The sequence below is a fragment of the Vanellus vanellus genome, assembly GCF_965231255.1.
Source record: "Vanellus vanellus genome assembly, chromosome: 13".
Taxonomy (NCBI): Eukaryota; Metazoa; Chordata; class Aves; order Charadriiformes; family Charadriidae; genus Vanellus; species Vanellus vanellus.
The window spans coordinates 20220579-20243343 of NC_138918.1; the positions used below are offsets into that span (position 1 = coordinate 20220579).

A 22765-nucleotide genomic window follows, 5' to 3' on the forward strand; every position below is an offset into this window, starting at 1 on the left:
CACATAAAATCATACTCCAGTGTTATGGGAAAAGAATGTACTTATGGAGCCCTTCTCCCAGCAGAACGTGTGGGGTCACATCCCAGAGAGCATAGGGACAAGCCTGCCACCAAGGATGAGGCTGTGGCACATCCGCAGCTGGCATCCGCTGGGAAGCAGAGATGGGGAAAGATGATTGGGTTCTGAGAACGGTCACGGCTGCGACCAAAACACGCAAAACACTGATCTACCGGGGAGGTACCCCTGGGACCTGCAGCTACCTGCTAGATTTTCTGCTGTTAAGGGCTTACTAGGCATTCAGTAAATGACAATCATCTACTTAATGAGATAATTCATTGTTCTATTGTGCAGCATACACATCTGACATCAGGCTGGAAGAAAGGAGTCAATGATGCAGCTTATGAGAGCTCTTTAGCAGATTTGGAATTAAATACTGTATCATGATGTCTGAGCTGCTGTGGCTAGTCAAGTCTAGTCCCACCAGTGATCTGACAGTGTCTGCATTCTTAAAAGTGCATGAAAACTGAAGTGGCAAAGTTTGCAAGTGATGTAACATCATTTGGAGTGATCAAACTTACTGTAAAGAATTAATTAGAGAAGATTTCACAAGACTAAGAGCGGGAAACACAATCACAGAGGAAACTTAGTGTTGACAAATGTAAAATAGTGTCTATAGAAAGAAATTTGTGAGTCACTGTGATAGTTTCATGCAACCATCAAGTCACTGCTCAGTGGCAGGCAAAAGGGCACACAATATTAGGAATTATTGGAAGGGAACACAGAACAAAGCAGAGGATCTCATTATGTCAGATCCCTGGCATACGTCCACCCTAAATCCAGTTTTAGGCCAAGCATCTTAAAATGGTCAAAGGAGAATTAGACAAATAGAAGACTGACAAGCAAAATGGAACAGCTTAACTACATGGAGAGACAAACTAAACTAGCGCTCTGCAGCCTGCAAAAGAAATGACTCAGAGAGGACATACTAAAGGGCAACAGAATCACAAGTATTAGCCAGAAGAAAAGGGAATAGCTATTCATTATTTTCCATTACACAAAAGCTGTGGGGACTAAAGTTAAAATGAACAAGTTCTTCAGAAAAAACTGGCTATTACAATGCAAGTGCAAGCTGAAATCGAGTGAACAATGTCGCAGTGCTGTAAAGAAACAGAACTGTGGGATGCGGAAACCTGGCTGCAAGACATGGGATGTCATACTTCCACTACTCTAAATGCTGGTAAAGGTTCAGGAGCAGTACTATGCTGAGATTGTGGCACTGCCCTTCAAAAAAAACAAGCCTGGGTCACTTGGAGAAAGTTCAACAGCAAGCAAGAAAACTGTTGGTGATCTAGACAACATGATGTGTGAAAATAAACTCAAACAACAGGGGAAGGCTGAAGGGAGAGTCAAGTATTTAAGTATGTTTAAGGTCCCTGCAAAGAAACAGAAATAGACTTTTCATCCTCTCTATAGAATGCAAGAAATAGTGGGCCAATTTTGAAGAACAGATTCAACAAAGTTCTCAAAATGATACAGTAGTGAAGGAGTTCGACTGAAGAGGGTGTAGACGCTCCATAATGTAAACCTGTAAAATTATGCTAGATGAATGTAAGCACTGGTGCTGTAAGAACTACTCCAACTCAACAGAGCTGTTTCTACATTCATGTTTTGTAGGGTTTGTGCCCCAGGGCCTGTTTCCTCTCCAAGATGCACCAAGGCTCCACTCTGTCCTTTCATACAGTGCGGTAAAGTCTCAACACTCACTCCCATTTCCAAAAAGCCCTGAAATCTGCCACCTATAACCTGCAATGATCCCAAACTGAGAACAATTGTAGCTTACAAAGACATTACTTACGCCGTTCTTTGCTGCCAGCAGCAGGTATTTCAGACCTCTCTTTTCCTTAGGTTGCAGCCCCCTCATGTAGAATACTCCAAGATAAGCCTGTGCCTGCAACAAAACCACACGATACAAATCAGCCAGGATTTTCCCCCTTAATTACTCCAGTTCTTTTACTGATTTTGCAAGTTGCTCAAATGCCGGGGTTACTGCAGCAAGACGGGTGTGCTAAGTACCCTGCTTGCTGCAGAGCCTGCTGAGAGAAGGAGAGTCTGTCCTAGGAAAAATCAGTCTGACATGGTAAACACGAAAAATCACATTTCATCTATAGAACTCCAGTATATGTGCAGTTACATCACCGTACTAACACCGTAAGACTCAGAATATCGTTTCAAACCGCACTGTCGAAGTCAGAGCCGGAGAACGGCTCCTACCCGTGAGCTGTCCGTAAGATACAGCAGATGCACTTCCTGGAACAGTGTGCTACATGAGATACACTTACTGCCAGAACGACTGCCATTCGCAACACAAGATGGCACATGCCTAAATGCATCTCCTAAAGAGTGGGAAAGGAGGGCAGGGTACACAGATCCACACAGATGAATCATCTTGAAAAGTCACAGATACAAAATGAGGATCTGTTCTTACTTCAAGCAACTCATGGAAGTTCCTCCACCAAAGCAACCTGTACTCTTGGAATTGAGAGGAGATGAAACACAGAGCTACATTTTCAACTGCAAGTCAGTTTTCCTAAGCCAATGGTCTAATTTAGGTGTCTTTAACCTAAGAGCCACATTAAAAAGCCCAACAGCAAAACAGACAACCAATGCTGCTGACACAGTGGGTACCTAGTTGCCTCCCATGTGCAGGCAGGGCTGTCTCCCAAACACTGTCTGGACTATAAATATGTAAGAGGAATTTTGCTTCCAGTCCCACAAATGCTGCTTTCTAGGATGTCTTCTGGTACAAATCCTTTAGACAGGGTTCTCTGCTGACTCTCTCCTATGAATTCCCATGCTGTAGACACTAACCTCTGTAACCCCGGCCATAGCTGCTTGCTCCAGAAAAGTCACCGCCTTCTGATGCCTGTCCCATTCATTTTCAGGTCTGTGGCATAAGAGGTATCTAGCATAGCGGTACTGTGCCATGGGGTGACAGCTGCTGGCTGCGTGGTAGTAATAAAAAGCCGCCTGGAAAAACAGAAACACACTTGTGTGATTCAGGTAATACGTGCCCTCAAACCTGACATGACTCCCCTCTGGCCAGGACAAGCTTAACCTCTCTGTCTGGATCTATCATAAGCTACACACACTTACCCCAGCAGCTCTCCCCACACCTCCCCGCTGAAGAACACGAGATTAAGCGAGACAGTGGACTGTGACTATACGAGAGCCCTCCAACCACCCTGCCTTCTCTAGTCAAAACTCCCCGTGTTGAAGGGGATGGCACTGGGCCAACAATACCAAAGCTTACCCTGTGCCAACGGGGATCTGCACAATTACTCAAAACAAGCTGCCTTTGCAGATCTTTCCAGCTACAGAAGATGTTGACTACGACCAGCATGCACTAGGTGGCAGGCTGTAGTTAAGGTACCAGAACTGGATGGCTCAAGATGTAAAGAAACCCTCGGATGTGCAGTGGTGTTTTAAATACAGTAACATGACAGGTTTCTCCTTGGTACTCTCCTGGGTGTTAGTGGCACAGCCTGTGTACCTACAAGAAGACCTCAGAAGCTATGGGAAAGGGGATTTGAGTAGCACATCTCTGCTCTGAGGGGATCCATGACACTTAAGCCAGCACTGCAGACCTGCAGTTTCTGTTATTTCCAGCATTTTCTAATGAGACTTCAGACTGTCAAACCCATGCAAAAGGAGAAAAGCGCTTGTACACCCAACAAAGACCACTCTCCTGGTCTGTGCCGCACATATACAACCCTGCAAGCCGTGGGTACCTTTTCCAAGTCTTTTTCTGTGCCTCTGCCATGCTCGTAACACAGACCCACATTGAACTGGGCTTTGCTGTAGCCTCGATCCGCTGCCAGTTTGAAGCAGGTATAGGCTATCCTGTAATGCCCCGCTCTCATACTTTCAATCCCTGAGAAGAACACAATGTAAAGTCAGGGGAAAAGAAAATGGACAGAATGCAGCCTCAAATGAAGCAAGCTCCCCTGTGGCTACTGGGCCTTCCTTGGCACATGCCAAGTGCTCCGGTCCACTTCTGGCTGGCTCACCAACCCTCACTCACAGGAGCAAAGTTTCCTTAGGAAGAATGGCAACGCTGCGTTTTAGGAATTTTTCTAGTCTCACTGCAAAGAAGGATCACAGGCTAACACAACGTATGGCCCGCACAGAAGCGGCTCACTTTTTTAGTGCTGCAACTAGTGGTGTATATAGGGCAGGGTTTTTTTTTCTTAGATCATTGCATCTTCCTTCAGCTCTTCTTAGAGTTGCAATTCTGCAATTGCTTTTTCAGCTTGCCAGGAAGACTGAGATCTCGGACAATGAGAAAGGATACAAGGATATGACAGCTCGTGTTGCAAAAAAAGACAGAGATGGCTTAATTTCCAACTACAGATGTCAGAACAACAGTGCAGGCTTCAACCAAGCCTGGATTTAAATATGCTGATATAAATCAGGTGGCAGGATGGGACAAAGGGCAGTAAATCTCTCAAAGCACAGTTGAAATTGCTGAAAGGAGGCTTCAGCTTGGGTATATGCCATCTCTGCCTTCACACAAGACCTGCAACAATTTGGAGGTCCTCCAAAAAGAGAAATGTGTGGTTTAAGGACAAAACAAATCCAAGTCCACATTACCGAGGATATTCAGTGCAATGGAAATGTCAATCCGGAAAATCTGCTGCAATTGGAAAGCAGCTTCCTCTAAATGTCCTCGCTGAGCTGGGTCACCCTGAGGAGTTAAAGAAGAAAGCCATTAAGACAGCAAAAACATACAAACCCTATAGGAGATTCTTTCTTGGAAACTGAGCAGTGAGACACATTTGTACTGTACTACAGTTATCAAGAGGGTGACGTAATCTGGCGTTGTGTCCACAGAAAAATCTCCCTGTCCTACACAACCATCTAGTTAGGGAAGCTGTATGGATATTGCTCACCTCCACTCTGGCCGGGGAGCTTGATGTAGCCTCTCGGACATCATTAGACCTTTCAGAATTTAGCAAATGCCTGATACCACTCACAACTCCCCACACTTCAAAAGTAGCCCTTGTTTACCCTCCCATATCATGTCAACAGCACCAACAGTCTCTGCCAAACATGCACTGACATATTTGTACACACTTTACACAATTCAAGCTGAGCCCACACCGTGAGCTTACTGAACACTGCACACTCCTAATAAAATCCTGCACAGCAGAGACAATGTCTTTTCTTCCTCAGTAATGAATAGTATTTTTTACTTTACCGCAGCTCTGGGAGGTGGGAGGTGGATTAGCCTGGCCTGCAGCTTTAGCTTCCCAGCTTGCGTACAAATGTAGTGCCATCGAGTGGCAGCAGTACACACTGCACACCAGCTGAGATGCCTCCGCACCCAGGCGAAGTCACACACCAAAAATGCCCCTTGCCACCCAAGAGCTTTACCGCTCAGCCAGCTCTCAGAGCTGCTCACAAGAGGACAAGGCACAGACCAACTCCTTTCCTCTCCTAAGAACCTCCTGAGAGCTGCTCCACTACCTACGAACGAGCTAGAGACACTTCTTACAGGCCCTGCAGAAAGGGGCACCTCCCAGGATGGGCAGCTCGATGCTCAACCCCTCAGCAGATCAAGTGAATGCCTTTCTGGTGGGGGAGCAAAGGTCACTTCCATGTCAAAGAGAGGATCTCACTCTGTTAACTACTGAATTTACCTCCACTTTGTCCAAACTGTCCTTCAGCAATTGCTCAGCTGACTGATTTTTAAAATGGGGAATTGTCTGCACCTAAGACTGTGAATTGCAAGGAATTAGCAGGTTTAATCACAACAAGAACAGTAATATAATTCACGGCCTTGTGACTCTCAAGCTGACGTGCACTGTTTTCAAGCCCAAAGTGTCTCCCTCTCTATAACAGATAAGAGCCAGTCCTGATTTGCAGCTTTAGGAGGACTGACACCCCCTTCTCCAGTCATGGGTTGTCTGGTAAAAACCAAAATAGCAACAGCATGTAATCACCTAGTGAAAGATTGCATCAAAATGCAAATACACAAGAACAGACTGGTGCTACTGGATAGGGTAGTTTTTTATTGTTCGGGGGTTTGGTTTTTTTTTGCCATTTTCTTTCAGTGCTTCTCTACTAGCACCTCAGTCGCACAGACACCATAAAGAATGGGGATGCCTATTTGTAGTTCCTGGAACTTTGCTCTGGCTAAAGCATAGGGCAGCATATCACGTCTCTCTTTCTCCTAGCCTCCAGCTACGCAGGGCAGAAAACAGTTGTGTGTGTGAGTGGATTGCTAAGGCTGGGCTTGGGATCCCATGGAGATATCCTCCTGTAGGGAAGGGTCTTCAGGTGCAGGCGGAGGGTGCTAAAAAGGAAAGCTTACCTTTGGAGTGCAGAGAACTGTCCCCACGCTGGAGTTCTTGGAGATATGGAATTCTCCTACATTAAAAAAAAGAAGAAAAAAGCAAGTTTAAGCAATGCTGTATCTTCAAATGCTGTATCTTCACCTCTTCATCCTGTTCCCATCCTCTCTACTCCACAGCTCTTTCCTAGAGGACTGGTCACCTGCCCAGCCAGGGACATTAAGAACAGAAGTGATGCTGACCAATCTGACCTTTGTATAAGCAACAAAGTGCCACATGAATACAGTCCTGTAAGCTGCAGCTGGCTAACACACCTCCTCCAGAAAGGCCCCCAATCTTGATCTGAAGACACCAAATGGTAAAGAATCTCCCGCTTCTTCTGCAGGTTTGTCTCACCAACTTGTAATCGCTGCTTTAAACCTCTGTGCTTCATTTCAAATGAAAATACATCTGGTTTCTGCTCACAGGCACTGGCTCTTCTAGGCTTTTTTTTCCTCTTTACTAAAAAGCCCATTCTCCTTTTGAAAGTCCTGATACGACTAATCAACCCCTCTTGATTCTAGTCTGTGATTCTAAACAGACCGTGCTGTTCATGTCTTTCAACTGAAGTACTTTTCTGCCCGAGTTGATTAATTTTATGACTTTTTGCCACTATTCCCGAATCTTCAACATTGTTATTGAAGTGCGGACCTTCTCACCAGTGGCACAGGAAGGGTAAAATTGCCTCATTATTCGAATCCGTAACTGCCTAGTTTGCATGTATCAGAATTGTGCTCCTATTCCCATTGCCCGGGGCATCACACCAAGATCTCACGCTTAGGTGCTTGCCTCCCTAGCTCCTTTTCCAGGTAATTTCTTTCCAGGGTACAGTTCTGTTTCTGCAAAGGGGATGATGAGACACGCTATTCTGGCTGCCTCGGATGCAGGCTTAGGTTATCACCCCAATGTGCCCCACTCGCTCATCGCTGCCCTCCTTAGATACGCTGGCACAACCACGTGTTCAGCCACTATCTGACCAGGTTCAATCAGAATTATCTAATGAAAAGATCTACAGCAAAAGCTAAGCCACCTTGCTCTTAACAGAATTGTGCTGGAAGTGATTACACAGGCATTTACGCCAGCTACTCTAAGAGGATGGTGACCTCCAGCAAAGAGGACGAACAGGGAAGGGCTGACTGAGGCCAATTTTTTTTAACCTGAATCACCATAAGCAGCTGGATCCCACCGGGCACCTAACACCAGGTGCTGAAGCCTGGATCACTTCAAGCCAGCGCTGATAACACAAGAAGGAGCTGCGCCCTCCCCGTGTCCCCCCGTCTCCCTGCCAAGCTGTGTGGCTGCAGAGCAGGGAGCTAATATGAGTGAAAAAAACAGTCTTTTGTGGGCCCAATTCCTTGATTTCTGGCACTCACAAGCACTTGTGCTGGCACAGTGGCAAAAATGAGCGTGCAACAGGCAAGACTGCTTATTGCAGTGTTTGCACCGTCTTACAACGCACATGAAGCCCTGGCCTATGTTCCAGCTGCAGCCTCATTATTCCCAGATAAACAATTCCCCTCTAGCTGTATTAAAATGTATTTTATCTGAACAAGCCCCACTCACCCAACAAGCAAGATCGCCATGGAAAACACAATTTCTATTCATCATTCCATCAAAAGTAATGTAAACTACGAATTTATTAGTTGTGCTTTACATTTATTTTCAGATCAGGCATAAAATTATCTGATCTTTCTCACCATAAGGCTCTATCTCTTGTTCAGGTATCTCCCTCCTGATGTAATTTATTTTTTTGCCATACTTACAACAGTAAATCTCACTGAAGAAAATGTCTATATTAGAAATGCTCCCAACTATTTGTTTAAACAAAACTAGTACATTCATGCTTTCAGGCCACTTTATATTTAGCATAGACATCTACTCCTAAATCAGAGCTTCATTGGTTACTGAGAAAACATGCTGTAAATTGGACAAACCATTACCCCGTGAAAAATAAACAGAAACTAGTGCTGAATTTTATCAGCTTGCAAAACGGTTGCCTGCCGCTCTCCCACTCCCTCCTAACCCAAATCCCAGTAATCTCCCTAGATTAGAGTTACCACTCCCAAAGAGCGTAAGGTCACTTGGAAGAAAACACAGGGACCAACCGATCCTGACACCCAGCTCCATCTCCTGAAGAGCTAGATTAATGCATTCTCTCAGAGCTCACCTTTGAGGCCAGGCAAGCCTCAAATCAAATCTCTTCACAGCTATCCTGACTTTTAAGACTCGCCTGTTTCAGAGCAGCTGCCTCAATACCAGGCACACAATCTAAACACATCGCTTAGGCTCCTTCAGCAGTAAATAGAGAAATAAAAGCACCCCCTGGCAGCAAAGAATCCCCTCCCAATTCAGCAGAATGAGACAACCAGTTCAGATTAACCTTCAACCTGACGTTAGTTAATACAAATTCACCCCAACTGTTTGTTTACTTCCCAAAGAATGGTCAAGCAGAACTTCAAAGGAACTAGACTTTGAACAAATTAATTGCTATATTGCACACACAGATCCATGTTAAATTATTCTTCAGGTTTTATGTTCAAAGCAGACAAAAGCTGGGAATACCACAGCTGGAATTTTCTGTGCAACTTTACTTCGACTTTTTCAAACATGTGCTATGATGTAACATGACTCTGCATCCTTTTTTCCATGCAATCTTGCAGCTTTCAGTGTACTGGATGCCCAACGCTCACATATTCAGCAGCTAATAAATATTTTGTATTTTCCCCGCTGTTCATCCTGTACTAATCAAATGTTGCTCAAAGCTAGCTCCAAACGAGGAATCAATAATCTTCTCATAGACAGTCTAGATTGCTCATCCCAAAACATCCAAACGCTTCACGAGAATGAATTCACAACAAGAGCTGGACAAAATCCAGGATTTCTTCCTCATGGAAAATTTTAGTGTTTCCAATTGGTTTCACCGTGCTTTGAAATGAAAACACGCTTTCGAAATGTCTGTAATCTCAGAATTGAAATAACGAATTTTACAGTTCTGCCAGGGGTAAAATACAACTCCCCAGGGCAGCATTCAGCTGCTATAACACTGAGACTGGCTGTAATCACCCGCTCGTTCAATATGTGCCTTTAACTTTCGGCAAAAAAAGCTTCGAGTGAAGCACGAATTGCATGAAAAAAATAGGATGCGATCATGCAGCTCAGGATTTGCTGATAGTAATATCCAGAATGCTATTTGCAGCAACTTTTAAATGAATTTCCTAAAGTTTTCTTTTTAAACACACTAAAAGTAACAGATTCTATCATAATGTGTTACTGGAATGGCTCATCTGCAAAGCTGGGATGTTTGGATCCATCACAAAGATCTTTGCAACTTGAGGTAAGGAAGTAGCTGACAGCAACAGCAGATTGTACGCATAGACCAGCACAAGCAAGTCTGGAAATCAACTGAAACACAGAAAGAAAGGGTGAGGACGCGGAATTCTCTCTATACAGTCCTTTGCCATTGCTGGCAACAGCAAACTGGAGAAGTGAAGGTACATTCTGCTCCACTCCGAGTTCTGGAGGTCTGTTCTCTAATGGCAAGACTTTGCTACCAGATTCCCCTGCATCATCTGCCAGGCGCCTGTCCTTCCCCTCCTTCTGCTCTCCCCATCTTCTTGCTGCTTTCTGATTTAGCCAGCCTCATTCTCTTTCGGTAGCTAAACACCAGAAAAAAAAAAATAAAGCCTAAATCTCAGGCAGCTTTTTCTGTAGAAAGTAAAACATACTCTGAGAGAAAGGTATCACCAAGCTTCATTTTACAACTTTCCACAGCAAGATTCACAGGACTTCTCACGTTACAAAACTATGCCTTTTTTCAGACTCTTCAGTGAAAATTACTGAGTCTCTTCACCCTGACTCTTCTCAATAAATTCCCACAAAATGGATGTACAGGATAATGTGAGAATGTAACTTGAGGACTTATGTATTGAGCAAAATCAAATTATTTCTGACATATATTATCTCTGACAACTGACAGTTGTAGATGCTTGGGCAGAAAGTGTAAGGAACAAGGATTATAAAGTCACGCTTTTCCTGGCAGAACTTTCCAGCAATCAGCTGCTCTGTGATCTTCTGAGCATGAGGTTTTGGCTGGACCAATTAAGTTTAATTTGAATGTGCAATTTTACCTAATCACTTCTTGGAACCCATTTATACTTCTGGCCTGTAGCAATGAGTTCCCCGATTTACCTGTGCCCTGGTCAAACATGTACTGTCTTTTGCCTTTTTTTTCAAACTCACTACCTGACCATTTCAGTGCTGCCTATTAATATGCGTATCATGAAAAATATCGTCGCTACTCACTTTCCCTCAACACTTTCAGTTTCACTAGCACACCCTCTGCCACTTCTTTTTTAAGCTGAAAAGTCAGTCTCTATTTGTATGTAATTGTCTCCTTGTCATCCTTTTCTATGCCATTTTTGTCACTGTTAAGACGGAATGTCTTTTCTTTAAGTGTTCAAGCTGTGGCTGCATCGCAGACTTACACAAACCTACAGTACTGTCTTGTCCTCAGTTCCTTCCCTTACAATAATTAACATTTAATTGGCCTCACTGCTGCTGAGCACTGACTTAACCTTATCAAAAACATATCCATGGTGACTTTAAATGTTCCCTCTGCAATATAATTATTAATTTGACACTCCTCATTCCGTATGTGTATTTACAGTAACATTCCCCTGGGTATACTAATTTAACCTACCTTGGGATTACCCTGGTTTTAGTTCTTTTGTGTAATCTTTTTGCTGTGACTTTCAGGTTTCACTGTCCTGAATAATTTTGTACCATTTCTGTCACCTGACTTGTCATCTCTTTTTTCCAAATCGCTGCTGACTGTGCTGAACAGAAGAGGTTTCAACAAAGGACTTAGAGGAATCCACCAGTAAATGCTCTCCATTGTGAAAACTATTTCTTGTACTTTAAGGAGTTACTAGTCCAACAGTGGCCTCTCCATCTTCCCTCACATCAGCTTTATTTCTCCAGACAGCTTTGTTTTAGGTTCTGGCAGAAAGATTTTCTGAAAGCTAAAAGCTGGATAATCTTGCTCCACAAGCCTGTTGACTCCTCCAAAGAACTCTTAATAGATTTACAACTCTCTTAAATCTCTGCAATGAAGCAAGCTGGCCTGAGAAATGGCTTCCTAAATCCTTCCAAGACCTTTGATTCTTTGATATAGCACACTTATCCAGGTATCTAACATCTCTATTCTATAATGCAGTTTCTATCAACTCAGAATTACCTTTTTTGCAGTTCTACCGATCAAACCACCCCCCCTTTTTTAAAAGCCAGTGTCCAATTTGTCAGTGTTCATTCTTCTGGTCATACAGCAGATTTAAGCACTGGATTACATATCATCATTAGAGTCTCAGCAATTTCCGAGCTTCTGAAGAACATCTGAACAAAGAGCATGTGGCCTTAGTGACTTGCCACTGTTCAATTTATCAGTTTGCCTAAAAGCTCTTCCTATTGACTCTCAGTAGGAAACCGTTTGTCAGACACAGACACACGTTCACTCCTGAACGTCCAGCTGTGCCAACTGAAGGCAGCACTGTCTCCACTTATTCCCCACCACTTCTCCCAGAGGTCCATGTCCAGTAATCTGCCAGTCAGGCAGTGTGTTTGAGTGCTTCTTAATATGCTCCAGGCAAAAGCAGATGGGTTAAACAGTCTAATTGGCAGTTTAGGTAAATTAACCTGGCTGTTTTCCTGGAGCTAATTAGGAGACATGGAAACAAAATGCTCCATTTGCCAACTGATGGGAATGGTAACCTCTGGCAGGAGATGGGTTTGATAAGCAGTGATGGGCAGTAGCTTAAATCAGCACAGAAGAAAGTCAAAGATCTGGAAGAAAGCAAAGAATGGGAAAACCCTCTGACCTTTTCTGCAACACCTTACATCATCTCATCAAATCTGTAGGCTGGCTTTTTTATGTGCCTCTTCTACACCATGATCATACGTTGTCCCCCTTTCTACCGGCTCCAGCAGGCTTCCTTTTCTAAGAGTTTTCCTAAAGTCATTATTAGTGTCATTAGTCATTAGTGAGCAGCCCTATTGGCGGCCTCATCTGACCTTCTTTGATATGACTTTAAATTTAACATGTTAAGACATGCTTTCCTGGAAGAGACTTCATTTTTTTTGAGGTATATCTTCCCTTTTTTTACAAAACTCATTTTAATAAGAACATCTTTGATACTTCTTTCCACTGTCTTATCTACATCATGAGCACTTGGAAATACACCCTCACCTTCCAGGAATAAAATAATTCCTTTAATTTCACACCAGGTACACAAGTCTCCCAGATCACTGGTACACTATTTGCCTGAATCCTGCTGACTACAAACATTTGTCCAGAATAAAAGAACAGGAACTGGATGCTGCAATCACGTCGCTAAGGCAGACCAGTATTGGTAAGGCCGATGCCACCTGCACAGGCTCTCCCCTGCCTTCAGCAGCTTTTTTCCTGCTGTCTCTGGACTCCTGATTCGTCTCTCTGAAGTTCTTTCCACTCTAACCCATCTCCTCAAGTGTCAATAAATACACTTCTTGGCTCCTAGCTTTGCCCTGGGGAACTCAGACTCAGAAGTCCTTCTGCCACAAGTATCCTGCCCTGCAGCAGCACATTGCACATACCTGCTTCTGCCCAGGGCTGGTTCTCTCCTTGCCCTGAGGGGATGCCTGAGGAGGAGTTCTCTGATACAACTTCTGGACTTGCTTTCTGCAGGAAGCAGGACCCCAGCTGTGCACTGGGAGAGCTGGTTGAGGTTTCAGTCACCCCTGAAATACAGAGCACAAAACAGGTCCCATTAGCTGTGCAGTGTCTGCTTTAGGAGACAACACCATACAGTGCATCTAGCCAGTGTCCTTCTCTGCTCTGACCACAAAGCCAAGCAGGAGGAAAGTTCAGGGAGCAGAGTCCTGAACAGAAAACAAAGGTAAGGAAATGTGGGATGCAAAGTGGGATTGCACCAAATTGTTAAGAAACAGCAAGATTCCCCTGACAGATACCAGGCCTCGCTCTCCCCAGAGAGCCCGAAAGCTGGTTTTCAGTTTCTCACAACAGCTCTCTTCCAGTCTTAGTTAAGGTATCAGGAGGTGGAAATCCTGTCCTCCCATAACCCCTTCTCACAAGCCAGAGCTGCTAACCTGTCCGCTGAGAGGGCAACGAAGAAAGCCAGAGAGACCTGTGCTCTCTCCTGGCATCCGGCAGCGGTGTCAGCCACGAGATCTGTCTGACCAGCTGCAGAAGCAGTGCGCCGAGTGCTCCCTGAAGAAAAGCAGGCACAAGTCAAGGAACGCAGCCCCAACACCCTCTTTCTCTCCCGTTTCCATGCGGCAGCTTGTCCACAGCTCCATTTCGGGGAGCCCTCCCACCACAGCTCCCCTCCCTGGGGGCTCCCGCAAGTGCCCACACACCTCCCATCCCCTTTCACCCCCAAAAGGTCTTACGGCGACATCCCTCCCTGGCAGGGGCACCCAGCTGCTCCTCACCCAGGTGACTGCCTCCAGCACGGAGTAACGGGGCACCAGGCCGGGCAGGGGCTGCTGCCTTCCTCCTCCTTGTCCATCCTGACGACCGGGCGCTCTAAAACAACCAGAAAACACCGTGAAGCCAGAAATCGGCCCTCAGCCCCACAACCCCCAAGCAGCCACCTGAGGGCAGGGGGTCACCCCGCTCTCGCCGCAGACCGGCGCCGCGTCCCGGCGGGCTAGGGCCGCACTCACCGCTGGGGGCTGGGGCCGCGGCCGTCGGTGGGCTCGGCGGCGGGGCCGGCGGCGCAGGCGGGTCGGGCGGGGGGCGGCCAGCAGCGGCCCAGGCCGCGGCCCAGCAGCAGCCGCCACATCCCGCCCGCGGGACCATAGAGAGGGCGCGCGTTGCCGAGCGACGGCGGCCCGGACCATAGAGAGGAGGCAGCGGCCGAGGGGATCGGCTAGTCCCGGCGGGCTTCCTGCCGGGGGCGGCGGCGGCCCCAACAACCGGGCTACGGGGAGAGCGGAGCCCGCACGGGGAAAGCACCGAGGAGCGGCTTCAGGCGGCCTGAGCCCGTCAGGCGGGCGGGGATAGAGCGGCGCCATACCATAGAGAGGAGCTAGAGCGGCGCCCGGCGGAGCGCGGGAAGGGCCGTGCTGTGGGGCTGAGAGGCGCCGGGTGAGCCCCGGGGGTCCCTCTGTGCGTGGGGGTCCCCTGTGGGCCCAGCGGGTGCTGAGGGGGTTCCCTAAAGGCTCGGGGGGTGTCCCTTATAGGTTTGGGTTTTGTCCCGGGGAGGGTCCCTGGGGAATCCCCTGCAGGTCTGGGGGATGAATCCCCCTGGGAAAGCACAGGGAGGCCGGGGCAACTGGTTGTGCTGCAGGTTTGGGGTGTCTGTGAGGAGAGCCTGAGCCCAGAGCTGCGCCCTGGGGGTGAGGACTTACAGTGTACGTACCAAATTAGTAGTGGGAAGTGCTGAAGTATACGTGAGCCTGTGATTGCCTAATAAGTGGTGCCTTTTCCTGATCCAGAATGGCCTGCAACAGCGGGGCAGATGGGCATTTGAGTGCTGTAGTGGGTTAGACATGAAAAAAGAGTGTACTGCGAAGTACTTTTCTTATAGCAAAAAACTAATTTCAGGTGTGATAAGAAACTCAGTCAGTTAATCTTCCTGTAACCAGTGATGGGATTAATTATCTTTGGGAAATGGGTATATAAGCGAAATATTTGTGAATGGGAATGTGTAAAAAAATGCATTAACATGCAGTTATGGTTTGGGTTGTGTATGAACCTGCATCCACGTCTTGTCGGCAGTCAGCGTGACTTTGTGATTGATGGTGCTCGCAGAGGCCTGCCGTGGCTTACATCTGCTGTATATCTGTGTGTTTGTTTCAACGGTGTTGCAACAGGAGATGGCAGAGTTCCCAACCGAGAGCGTGGCATGCCAGTGTGAGAAAAAGATATGCTTTATGTTCTCCTTACCCTAGTGGTTACCTTCAGAAGTATGGGTATTGCTGCCCCGTGCTCATTCCAGCTGAATGGTGTACATTCATGTTTATTTCTTCATTCCATAGGTGCAGAAATTCTTGGTCATTCTGGCAGATTGTCTGTTTTTTCCACAATATGGTTTTCTCTTTGCTGGTAATTCCTGTTACGAACTCGTAGTTCTTGTTCAGTATTATCTGTGTTTTATGCTTGGCTGGTGGCAAGTTTAGCTCCAAGTGTGGCTTTCCAGGAGATACATAATCACTCTCTTTCATCAGCTTAAATGCTCGCTTTAAACTACAGAATTTCTTCTGGTTTTCCATAGCTTTTATATTTTTGTAGTGTCATATGGGCACAAATCCTTTATCCTTTTCACCCCAGATTTGGTTAATATCTTAATTACAAAGTCATTTAGTTGTCTGTTTTAGTAAATGTGTCTGTAATTGTCTCATGTTAGTAGGGTGGTATTTCCTCAGCTACTACAGTTTGTTTGGGGATGAAAATTACATGCAAAATAGAAAGATCAGCATCTCTACTCTATAATCTTGTCTTAATTTTCTCGCTCATCAAGTTGATATCAGTAATTAATGCTCCAAAAACTTAAACTGTGTTTGTTGGTATTGGTTCATCCAAGATCTCCTTGGCTAATCACTGTATTTTTAATGCTGTTAGTTGTAGTTTCCTTTCAAGTCCTCAGCCATTTGGTGTGCAATACTCTCTGTCTTTTCTACAACTGGGAAGTCAATAGCAGAGCTAAACTCTTTTGATTCATATCATGAGGGTGCCACAGGAGTTGAACAATGCCTGTTGTGCCATTGCTGTGTGTATGTGTCGTCTACTCTGGAGAAGGAAAATAGCCAAATGAGGATGAGACAGGAGGGGGATTCTGAGAGACGAAGAAGGGGACTGTCCAGAGCAAGAGCAAAGCTGAGGTAGTAAAGATCAGAGATGTAGGCTGGCGTGGAGTAACGTGGCTGAAGGAGTAGATGTTGTAGAGAGAAATGACTTGAGCTGTGCAGGTGGGAGGACAGCACGTTCTGCTTCTTGTGTCCTTCTAGCTCAGCTAGTTTGTGTCCTTGCAGCTTACAGTCAGAGGGAGGAACAGACATTGAGAAGGAAGAGGCGATAAGCCATAAGGAATTGCTGCAGGTGCAGGGTGTCTTGCTACAGCTTTTCTGACTGTTGGTGGTGGGGTTTTGTTCCATGCACCCAAGGGTGCTGAGGAAAGTGGCCGATGTCATTGCAGGGCCACTTTGAAAGGTCACAGTAATCAGGAGAGGATTCTGATGACTGTAAAAGGGCAAACATCATATGCTCATTCAAGAAGAAGAAGGGTTGGGCAACTCTGAAACAGTCTATTAGCCTTGGTCTGTGGGAGGTGATGGTACACCTTCTCCTAGAAACTTTATTTTAAGCACATAGAAGAAAAGAAGGTATTTGGGAACAGCCAGCATGGATCTGACATAGGCAATCATGCCTGACCAACCTGATTGTGATGGGACTGGCTCAGAGAACAAGGGGAGAGTAGCGGGTGGTGTTTACCTTCACTTTAGCAAGGCCTTTGACATGGTCTCCCATAGTATCGTCTTACCAAGCTGGTGAGGTATGGATTGGCTAAATGGACTACAAATTGGATGGAAAATTGCCAGTATTGTTGGGCTCAGATGATGGCGATCAGTGGGCTAGCACACAGAGTGTACAAGAAGAGGCTGAGAAAACTCTGTTATCACACAATAATTTTAGGAAAAGAAATACTTTGCTCTGTAGGGAAATAAATACTGTGATCCTTAAGAAATGTGTTTATTTTGGTGGAAAGAGGAAACCAGACTGGTGGTAGAAAGCAAGTTAAAAACGAACATCGAAGTTCTAGGAGGTTATATACATTCTGAAGTCTTTTAAAAACCTTGTAATTGAAAGTAGTCTTTTATTCACTGGTTTAAACACTCATTAATGCCGGTCCCCTTTAAAGTCCAGACAAAATCAGCGTATCTCCAAGTTCTTGATTATGTCTTTGAGGCACGTTTGCCACTGGAACTTTATTCCCTGGGTGCTGGAGCTGTTTCCTCTTGTCTTGTACAAGTCATCTTCTGGTGAGTCAGGTTTCCATATGCATTTTTCTTTTTCTGAACAAAGTAACTTAGAAGAACATGTAAGCTTTGACACACAACAGTGTTTTTTTCCCTAAAGCCAGAAGTTTATGGCTAAAAAATCCCACCATGTGACTTTGACCAAGTATACTTGAAACATTGTAATTACAGATGATCTAGTTTCACAGCTCAGAGACAAAGAAAATGTGTTTGGTTTACTTTATTAGATTTCTTATAATATGTTCATACAAAAACAAATGTGCATATACACACTCTGTCAATACTGCCAACTGCAATTTATTAAGTTTTATAAATTTTTTCCACTAAGTCACTGTATTGTTAAACAGACATTGAATGCAGGATCAATGCTAGAGATGGGAAGACTAAATTTCAGAGTAAACAATCTCATCTTTCTCTTAATAAGTTTATAAGGGACATTTTTGAGGAAGTCTTAATTAATCATAGACCTAAAACCTCTCTTGATGCGGTTGTATTTTTCTAACAAGAAAATAAGAAAGGGAAGGTATTTGGGTGTAAGCTGTAGCTTGTGCTGCCATTTCACTCTTCTCTGACTGCTGCAAAGCCCCTCAGTCAGTCATTGTAATCCAGAGCTGGAACTGGGAGTGCGTTTTGGGGATATATCTTGTTGCTTTGTGATGAACTCGGAGGCCCTGGGAGAATCTCGTGGTGTTGACAGCCCCTGACAGTAAATGTCACATGAATTCGGAGGGAGCTCAGAGCCTTCTGGTGACTGCTATGAGAAGAGACATGATGACAGAAAACCTGATTGATGAGCCATGCCACAAGTACAGGGAGCGCTGTGTGGTGATTGCCTATAATTGAATGGTCCATGGAAGTTATTTCTGGGTTTCCTATGAACGGTGACATACACTCCAGAAGTGTTTTCACAGGGGAGGCCTGCAGATTTTAACCCTGGTACTCAGCAACTCCCTGTTAACGCAGCGTTAACAGACTTTAAAACTTAATGGGCTGTTTCAGCTTCATGCCTGGTATAACAGTTAAACAAATGACAACCGGAGATGGTCAGTCATGCAATTACCTTTAGAAACGTTCCTTTGACAGCTTTTGCCTCCTCTTTTTAGTGCCATCTTGTTGTGGCTTGGCTCTGTGATCTGACAACGCGGGGATGTTGATTATCAAGGTTCTTCCCGACTCTGACGATGCGCTCCTCTGACATGGGTTTGTCGCAGCCATGCTAAGCACAGCGGTGATGCTCCTGGCATTAAGTGGGAATGTGAGATGTCGTAGCCCACTCAGCCAGCAAAGCATCTGCTCGCACTGACCAATTAAATTGGCTTCTCTCTCATTAAAAGCCTTGTGCAGGCTCTGGTATGTCACAGATCTTTAAAATCTCCATTATGAATTCCACTTTCTTCTGGGTATTTTTAGCTTATACTTGAAGAACTGATTATTGTCTCTTGCACTTAAACATATCAATTTCGGCTCCAGAGACATCTCCTCTGGGCCACATTCAAAGACCTGAGCTGACTTGAACTACTGAATCTGTAGGGAGGATTTCAACACAGCTCTAAGCGCTTGGACGTTGGAGCCATGCAAGGAGGAAAAGGGAGAGAAATTCAAGCCCTCCCCCCCTTCCCTTTGGTAAGTCAGGAGCACATCCCTTACAGATTTACTTGGTTGTGCCAATTTAATGTGATTTCTTCTGAGGGCCAGGAACCACTCAAGGAAGGCTGACAGGTTTTATCAACAGAATGGAAACTGAAGTGATAAGGTGAGAGTTATTGACCTGATAACTAACAAACAGAAAACTTCAGTGTCCCTCAAGCTAAATATTGCACTCAGCAGGTAAGTAAGAGATGGCAACAGCTGTGGTCTTGTCACTGAGTGAGAGTGTGTTTTAGTGTAGAGGAGCAGGAGGTGAACTGTGAAAACAAACACGTTCAGTTTGCTACAGACTATTTCCCTCTATTACTTTTAATGAGAGCTAAACTCCAAAATGCACAATGGGGCAATAATATTTTAGATAGAAGGAACTCTTTGTACAGCTCCTAAATTCTAGGCACCCGGTTGCAATTAAAACGCTTGCTTGCTTATTATTAATAGCTCGCCAGTAGTTTAAGGCTGTTATCAGGTATGGGACCAATTGGTACGAGTGTCTGCACAACTGAATGAAAAGTAGCGCTGTCCTTGAAGGAGCTGAGTTAACAAACCGAACCCACAATTCTCAGAGGAGTTTGAAAAATGAGAGAAATGTAAAAAGATGAGAGGAGCTGTGTTAAAATGCATCGCTGTAGAGGCTGGCAAGCAACATGGCTGGATTGCCATAGTCAGGTGTTAGTAAATGCTGCCTAAGTGCTTTTTTATTTATTTTAATTCCGAAATTGTAGCGTGGGGAGGGCAGATGGGAAAGGAAGCAGAGGCTGAATGAATCTTGATTTAGAAGCAATGGACACAAAAAGTACTGCAAGTACAGCAGGCTTTTGTTCCTCCTTTTTACCATTATATTTTTTTCCTGAAAACATGCTGGGATTGTGTATGAAACCTAGCTGTTACAATTCTCACACATCCCTTGAAATTCTTGTCTGACAGAATATGAAGGCTTCTGCAGCTGAACAAAAAGGCATGTGACAGAGTACTTATACGATGTCCGTCTCCCCTTTCTGGCAGCTGGCCCGCTCAGTGCAATCGGGAAAGACAAATGGCAAGTGATCACTTCCTATTCAACTTCTGCATGCTAACTTTGTTTTTAGAAGGCAGCAGTTTTGTACTTCTTACCATGTTTGTCATTCTGCCATGTGTCCTTTCTCTTACCTGTTACAGTTTTGGGTTTTTTTTTTGAGGTGAGGCTACCAGAACTGCACTTAGGATTCGAGAAGCAGATGCACTGTGAATTCATACAGTGGCAAAGTCATACTTTTCTCTCCTAAGAATTCTGAACCTTTGATTTTCTTTTTTTTTTTTTTTTTTTTGACTGCTATTGAGCAATGAGGTGATATATTCATGGAACTAGCTATTATAATGTCAAGATGCATTTCCTAAATTCTGCAAACTACTTCAGAGCCCATCACTCTGTGTGTAAAGTTAGTGTTGCTTTTCGTGGACAGCCAGATTGTAGTTGTCAGGGCTGAAATTTATCTTCCACTTTATCATTGGGCTGCTCTGTGTCATGAGATCTTTGAGTTTTTGTAGTAAATATTATCCTAATTAATTTAGTTTTTATTGGAAATCTTCACTATTCCACCTACTTTCCAGATCACTTCTGAACACATTGAACGCTGTGGACCTTAATCCCCATGGGACTCCACTGATGATCATTTTCCACTGTGAAAACTCATCCTTTAGTCTTATCTTCTTTTTCAAATATTAAACTATTATTTAACTCTGGGAGGTCCTTACCTGTAGTCCCCAGCTGTGTAGTTTATTTAAAAGCCTGAGGTTTCTGGAAGATTGGGGTGAGTTGGAAATACGGGGAAAATTTCTCAGCTGGATCTCTGTTATTTACATGCTTTTGACTCCTTCAAAGAATTCCAGCAGATTTAGGAGGCTCAGATTCCTTTTACAAATGTCATATTTACTTTTCCTTAATGCGTTACTTTTATTCATGTATTCACTGATTCTGTTCTTTACTTCAGCCGATATGACCAATACGGACATTAGATCTGTGGTTTCCCGAACTGCTGCTAGATTTGTTTTTAAAAACTGATTTCTTATTAGTTACCTTCCAGTCCTTTGATAATTGCAGCATTTTTCAGCAAAAGGTTACATGCTAAGCTCAGATGATTCATTTTTAACATTCTGTAAAAATCTTGTACGATTATCATCTGCGCCCAGTGATACGTTGTTATGAATTTTGTCTGGTTTGTAATCTACTCTTAACAACCTTAAGACAAGCTGTCTGTGAATGCCTTCTAAACAAGATGCTGGTTTCGGAGCCTCTCCAAGATTCTCCAGGTGAACAGAGATTTTGAAAAAAAGAGTTTGGGATTTTTTGTGATGGCATTATCTTTTCTGAGTGCTTCTTTCATACCTGTATAGCTCGCTGGCTCTTGCAAGCTCCTTGCTCTTGATGTGTTCAAGAAGGATTTATTATGTTTTTTTTTATTCCTTTAGCAAACTGCTTCTAAACTCTTTCTTCAGTCTATGTTACTGTGCTCTTACATTTAGTCTGCCAGAATTTATGTTCTTCTTAGTTTTTCTTTTTCAGACACAACTTCAGCTTTTTGCAGGATACCTTTTAACTTCCAACAGCCTCCCTGATCCTGCTGTTTTATGATGCTAGCTTTTTGTTTTTCTCTCAAGTCTTTTTTGACAGGTTATATGTATTTGCTTTGAGCCTCCAATATAGAATCCTAAAATAGTCTACCTGCCATCTGAAAACATTTTACCTTTCTGGCTGCCACTCTGAGCATTTTTTTAAACAAATTTCCTCATTTTTGAATTCTCTTTCTCTGAAATCAAGCACAACCACTGCATTTGCCAACATTTCTTCATTTCAGAGTGTGCAGTCATGAATTAGGTAAAAGGATTAAGGGTTTTGGCCTAGCCCAGTGTCTAGGAAGGCTAGAAATACCAGCCATTAACATTTCACTAATGTTAATTTCACTGATTTCATTAACTGAGAAACAGGGAAGTGGTTTGTCAGGGCTGGAGATGGTGGGAATTCCTGCCCTGGAACATCAGCTTCTCTCTCCAACCTACAAGAGATAAAATAAGAGGTAATTGGGGGGGGGGGGGAAAGCAACCTCGGATGATTTGTCACCACATCACTGAAGTTTGATACTAACTAGCTTCGGTGTTTTTGGGCAGAAGCCGTCTATGCTGTGCTGGTGGGAACCACAGTGAGACAGCAGAGTCCTCGTGACAATGTCCAGTTCTCACACAATGATCCAGTATACCAAGAAGTCTGAAAGGCCAGTGTGTGAATGCAAGTAGTTCTTTGCTGTGATAGTAGTAGAGACGAGAGTTTAGGCTGCTTCCTGACTTCAGTTTGCATTATAACAAAATCTTGGATAAGATCTGACCATGAAAGGACTAAGACTGCAGACGGTAGAGGGTGGTTTGCTGGCTGATTCTTTTCAGGTCTCTCCAATTCCAGACTGCTCCTTGCAGTAAGTAGTAGCTGCTTACTCACAGCTCCAAAGGTGCTCTGAAACTGGTGGGGATAAGCAGTCTTTGCCAAGCAGGTGCTGCACTTCACCGTGTGACTAAAGCTTGCCTTACTGGTGAAAAACATTCACTCTGAGGTTGAAAGGCACCACTACTCAGCTACTGTGAAATATGCTTAAAGCCAGAGTGAACCAAACAACGCCAGTTACAGTGCCACTGCTGACTAGCATTGACTGCTTAGCAACAATGAG

General features: G+C 44.5%; 1 protein-coding gene and 1 long non-coding RNA gene across 2 annotated transcripts in view; one reads left to right on the top strand and one right to left on the bottom strand.

Annotated features, from left to right (window-relative positions):
* Positions 1 to 14230, bottom strand: part of DELE1 (DAP3 binding cell death enhancer 1) — a gene marked incomplete at its 5' end in the record, with an annotated part of 20266 nt that extends 6036 nt beyond the window's left edge. The window contains 9 exons of the mRNA XM_082490225.1: positions 1856 to 1948; positions 2869 to 3027; positions 3789 to 3931; positions 4651 to 4744; positions 6374 to 6429; positions 13020 to 13163; positions 13533 to 13653; positions 13878 to 13971; positions 14112 to 14230. Of these exons, the coding sequence (XP_082346351.1) occupies positions 1856 to 1948; positions 2869 to 3027; positions 3789 to 3931; positions 4651 to 4744; positions 6374 to 6429; positions 13020 to 13163; positions 13533 to 13653; positions 13878 to 13971; positions 14112 to 14230 (1023 nt within the window). The remainder of the gene's footprint in view (positions 1 to 1855; positions 1949 to 2868; positions 3028 to 3788; positions 3932 to 4650; positions 4745 to 6373; positions 6430 to 13019; positions 13164 to 13532; positions 13654 to 13877; positions 13972 to 14111) is intronic.
* A 3160-nt stretch (positions 14231 to 17390) lies between these two features.
* On the top strand, positions 17391 to 20064 carry LOC309677231. The gene is made up of 3 exons (XR_014269671.1): positions 17391 to 17429; positions 18957 to 19049; positions 19998 to 20064. It is a non-coding gene; the product is annotated as an uncharacterized lncRNA (long non-coding RNA).
* The last annotated feature ends 2701 nt before the right edge of the window (positions 20065 to 22765 follow it).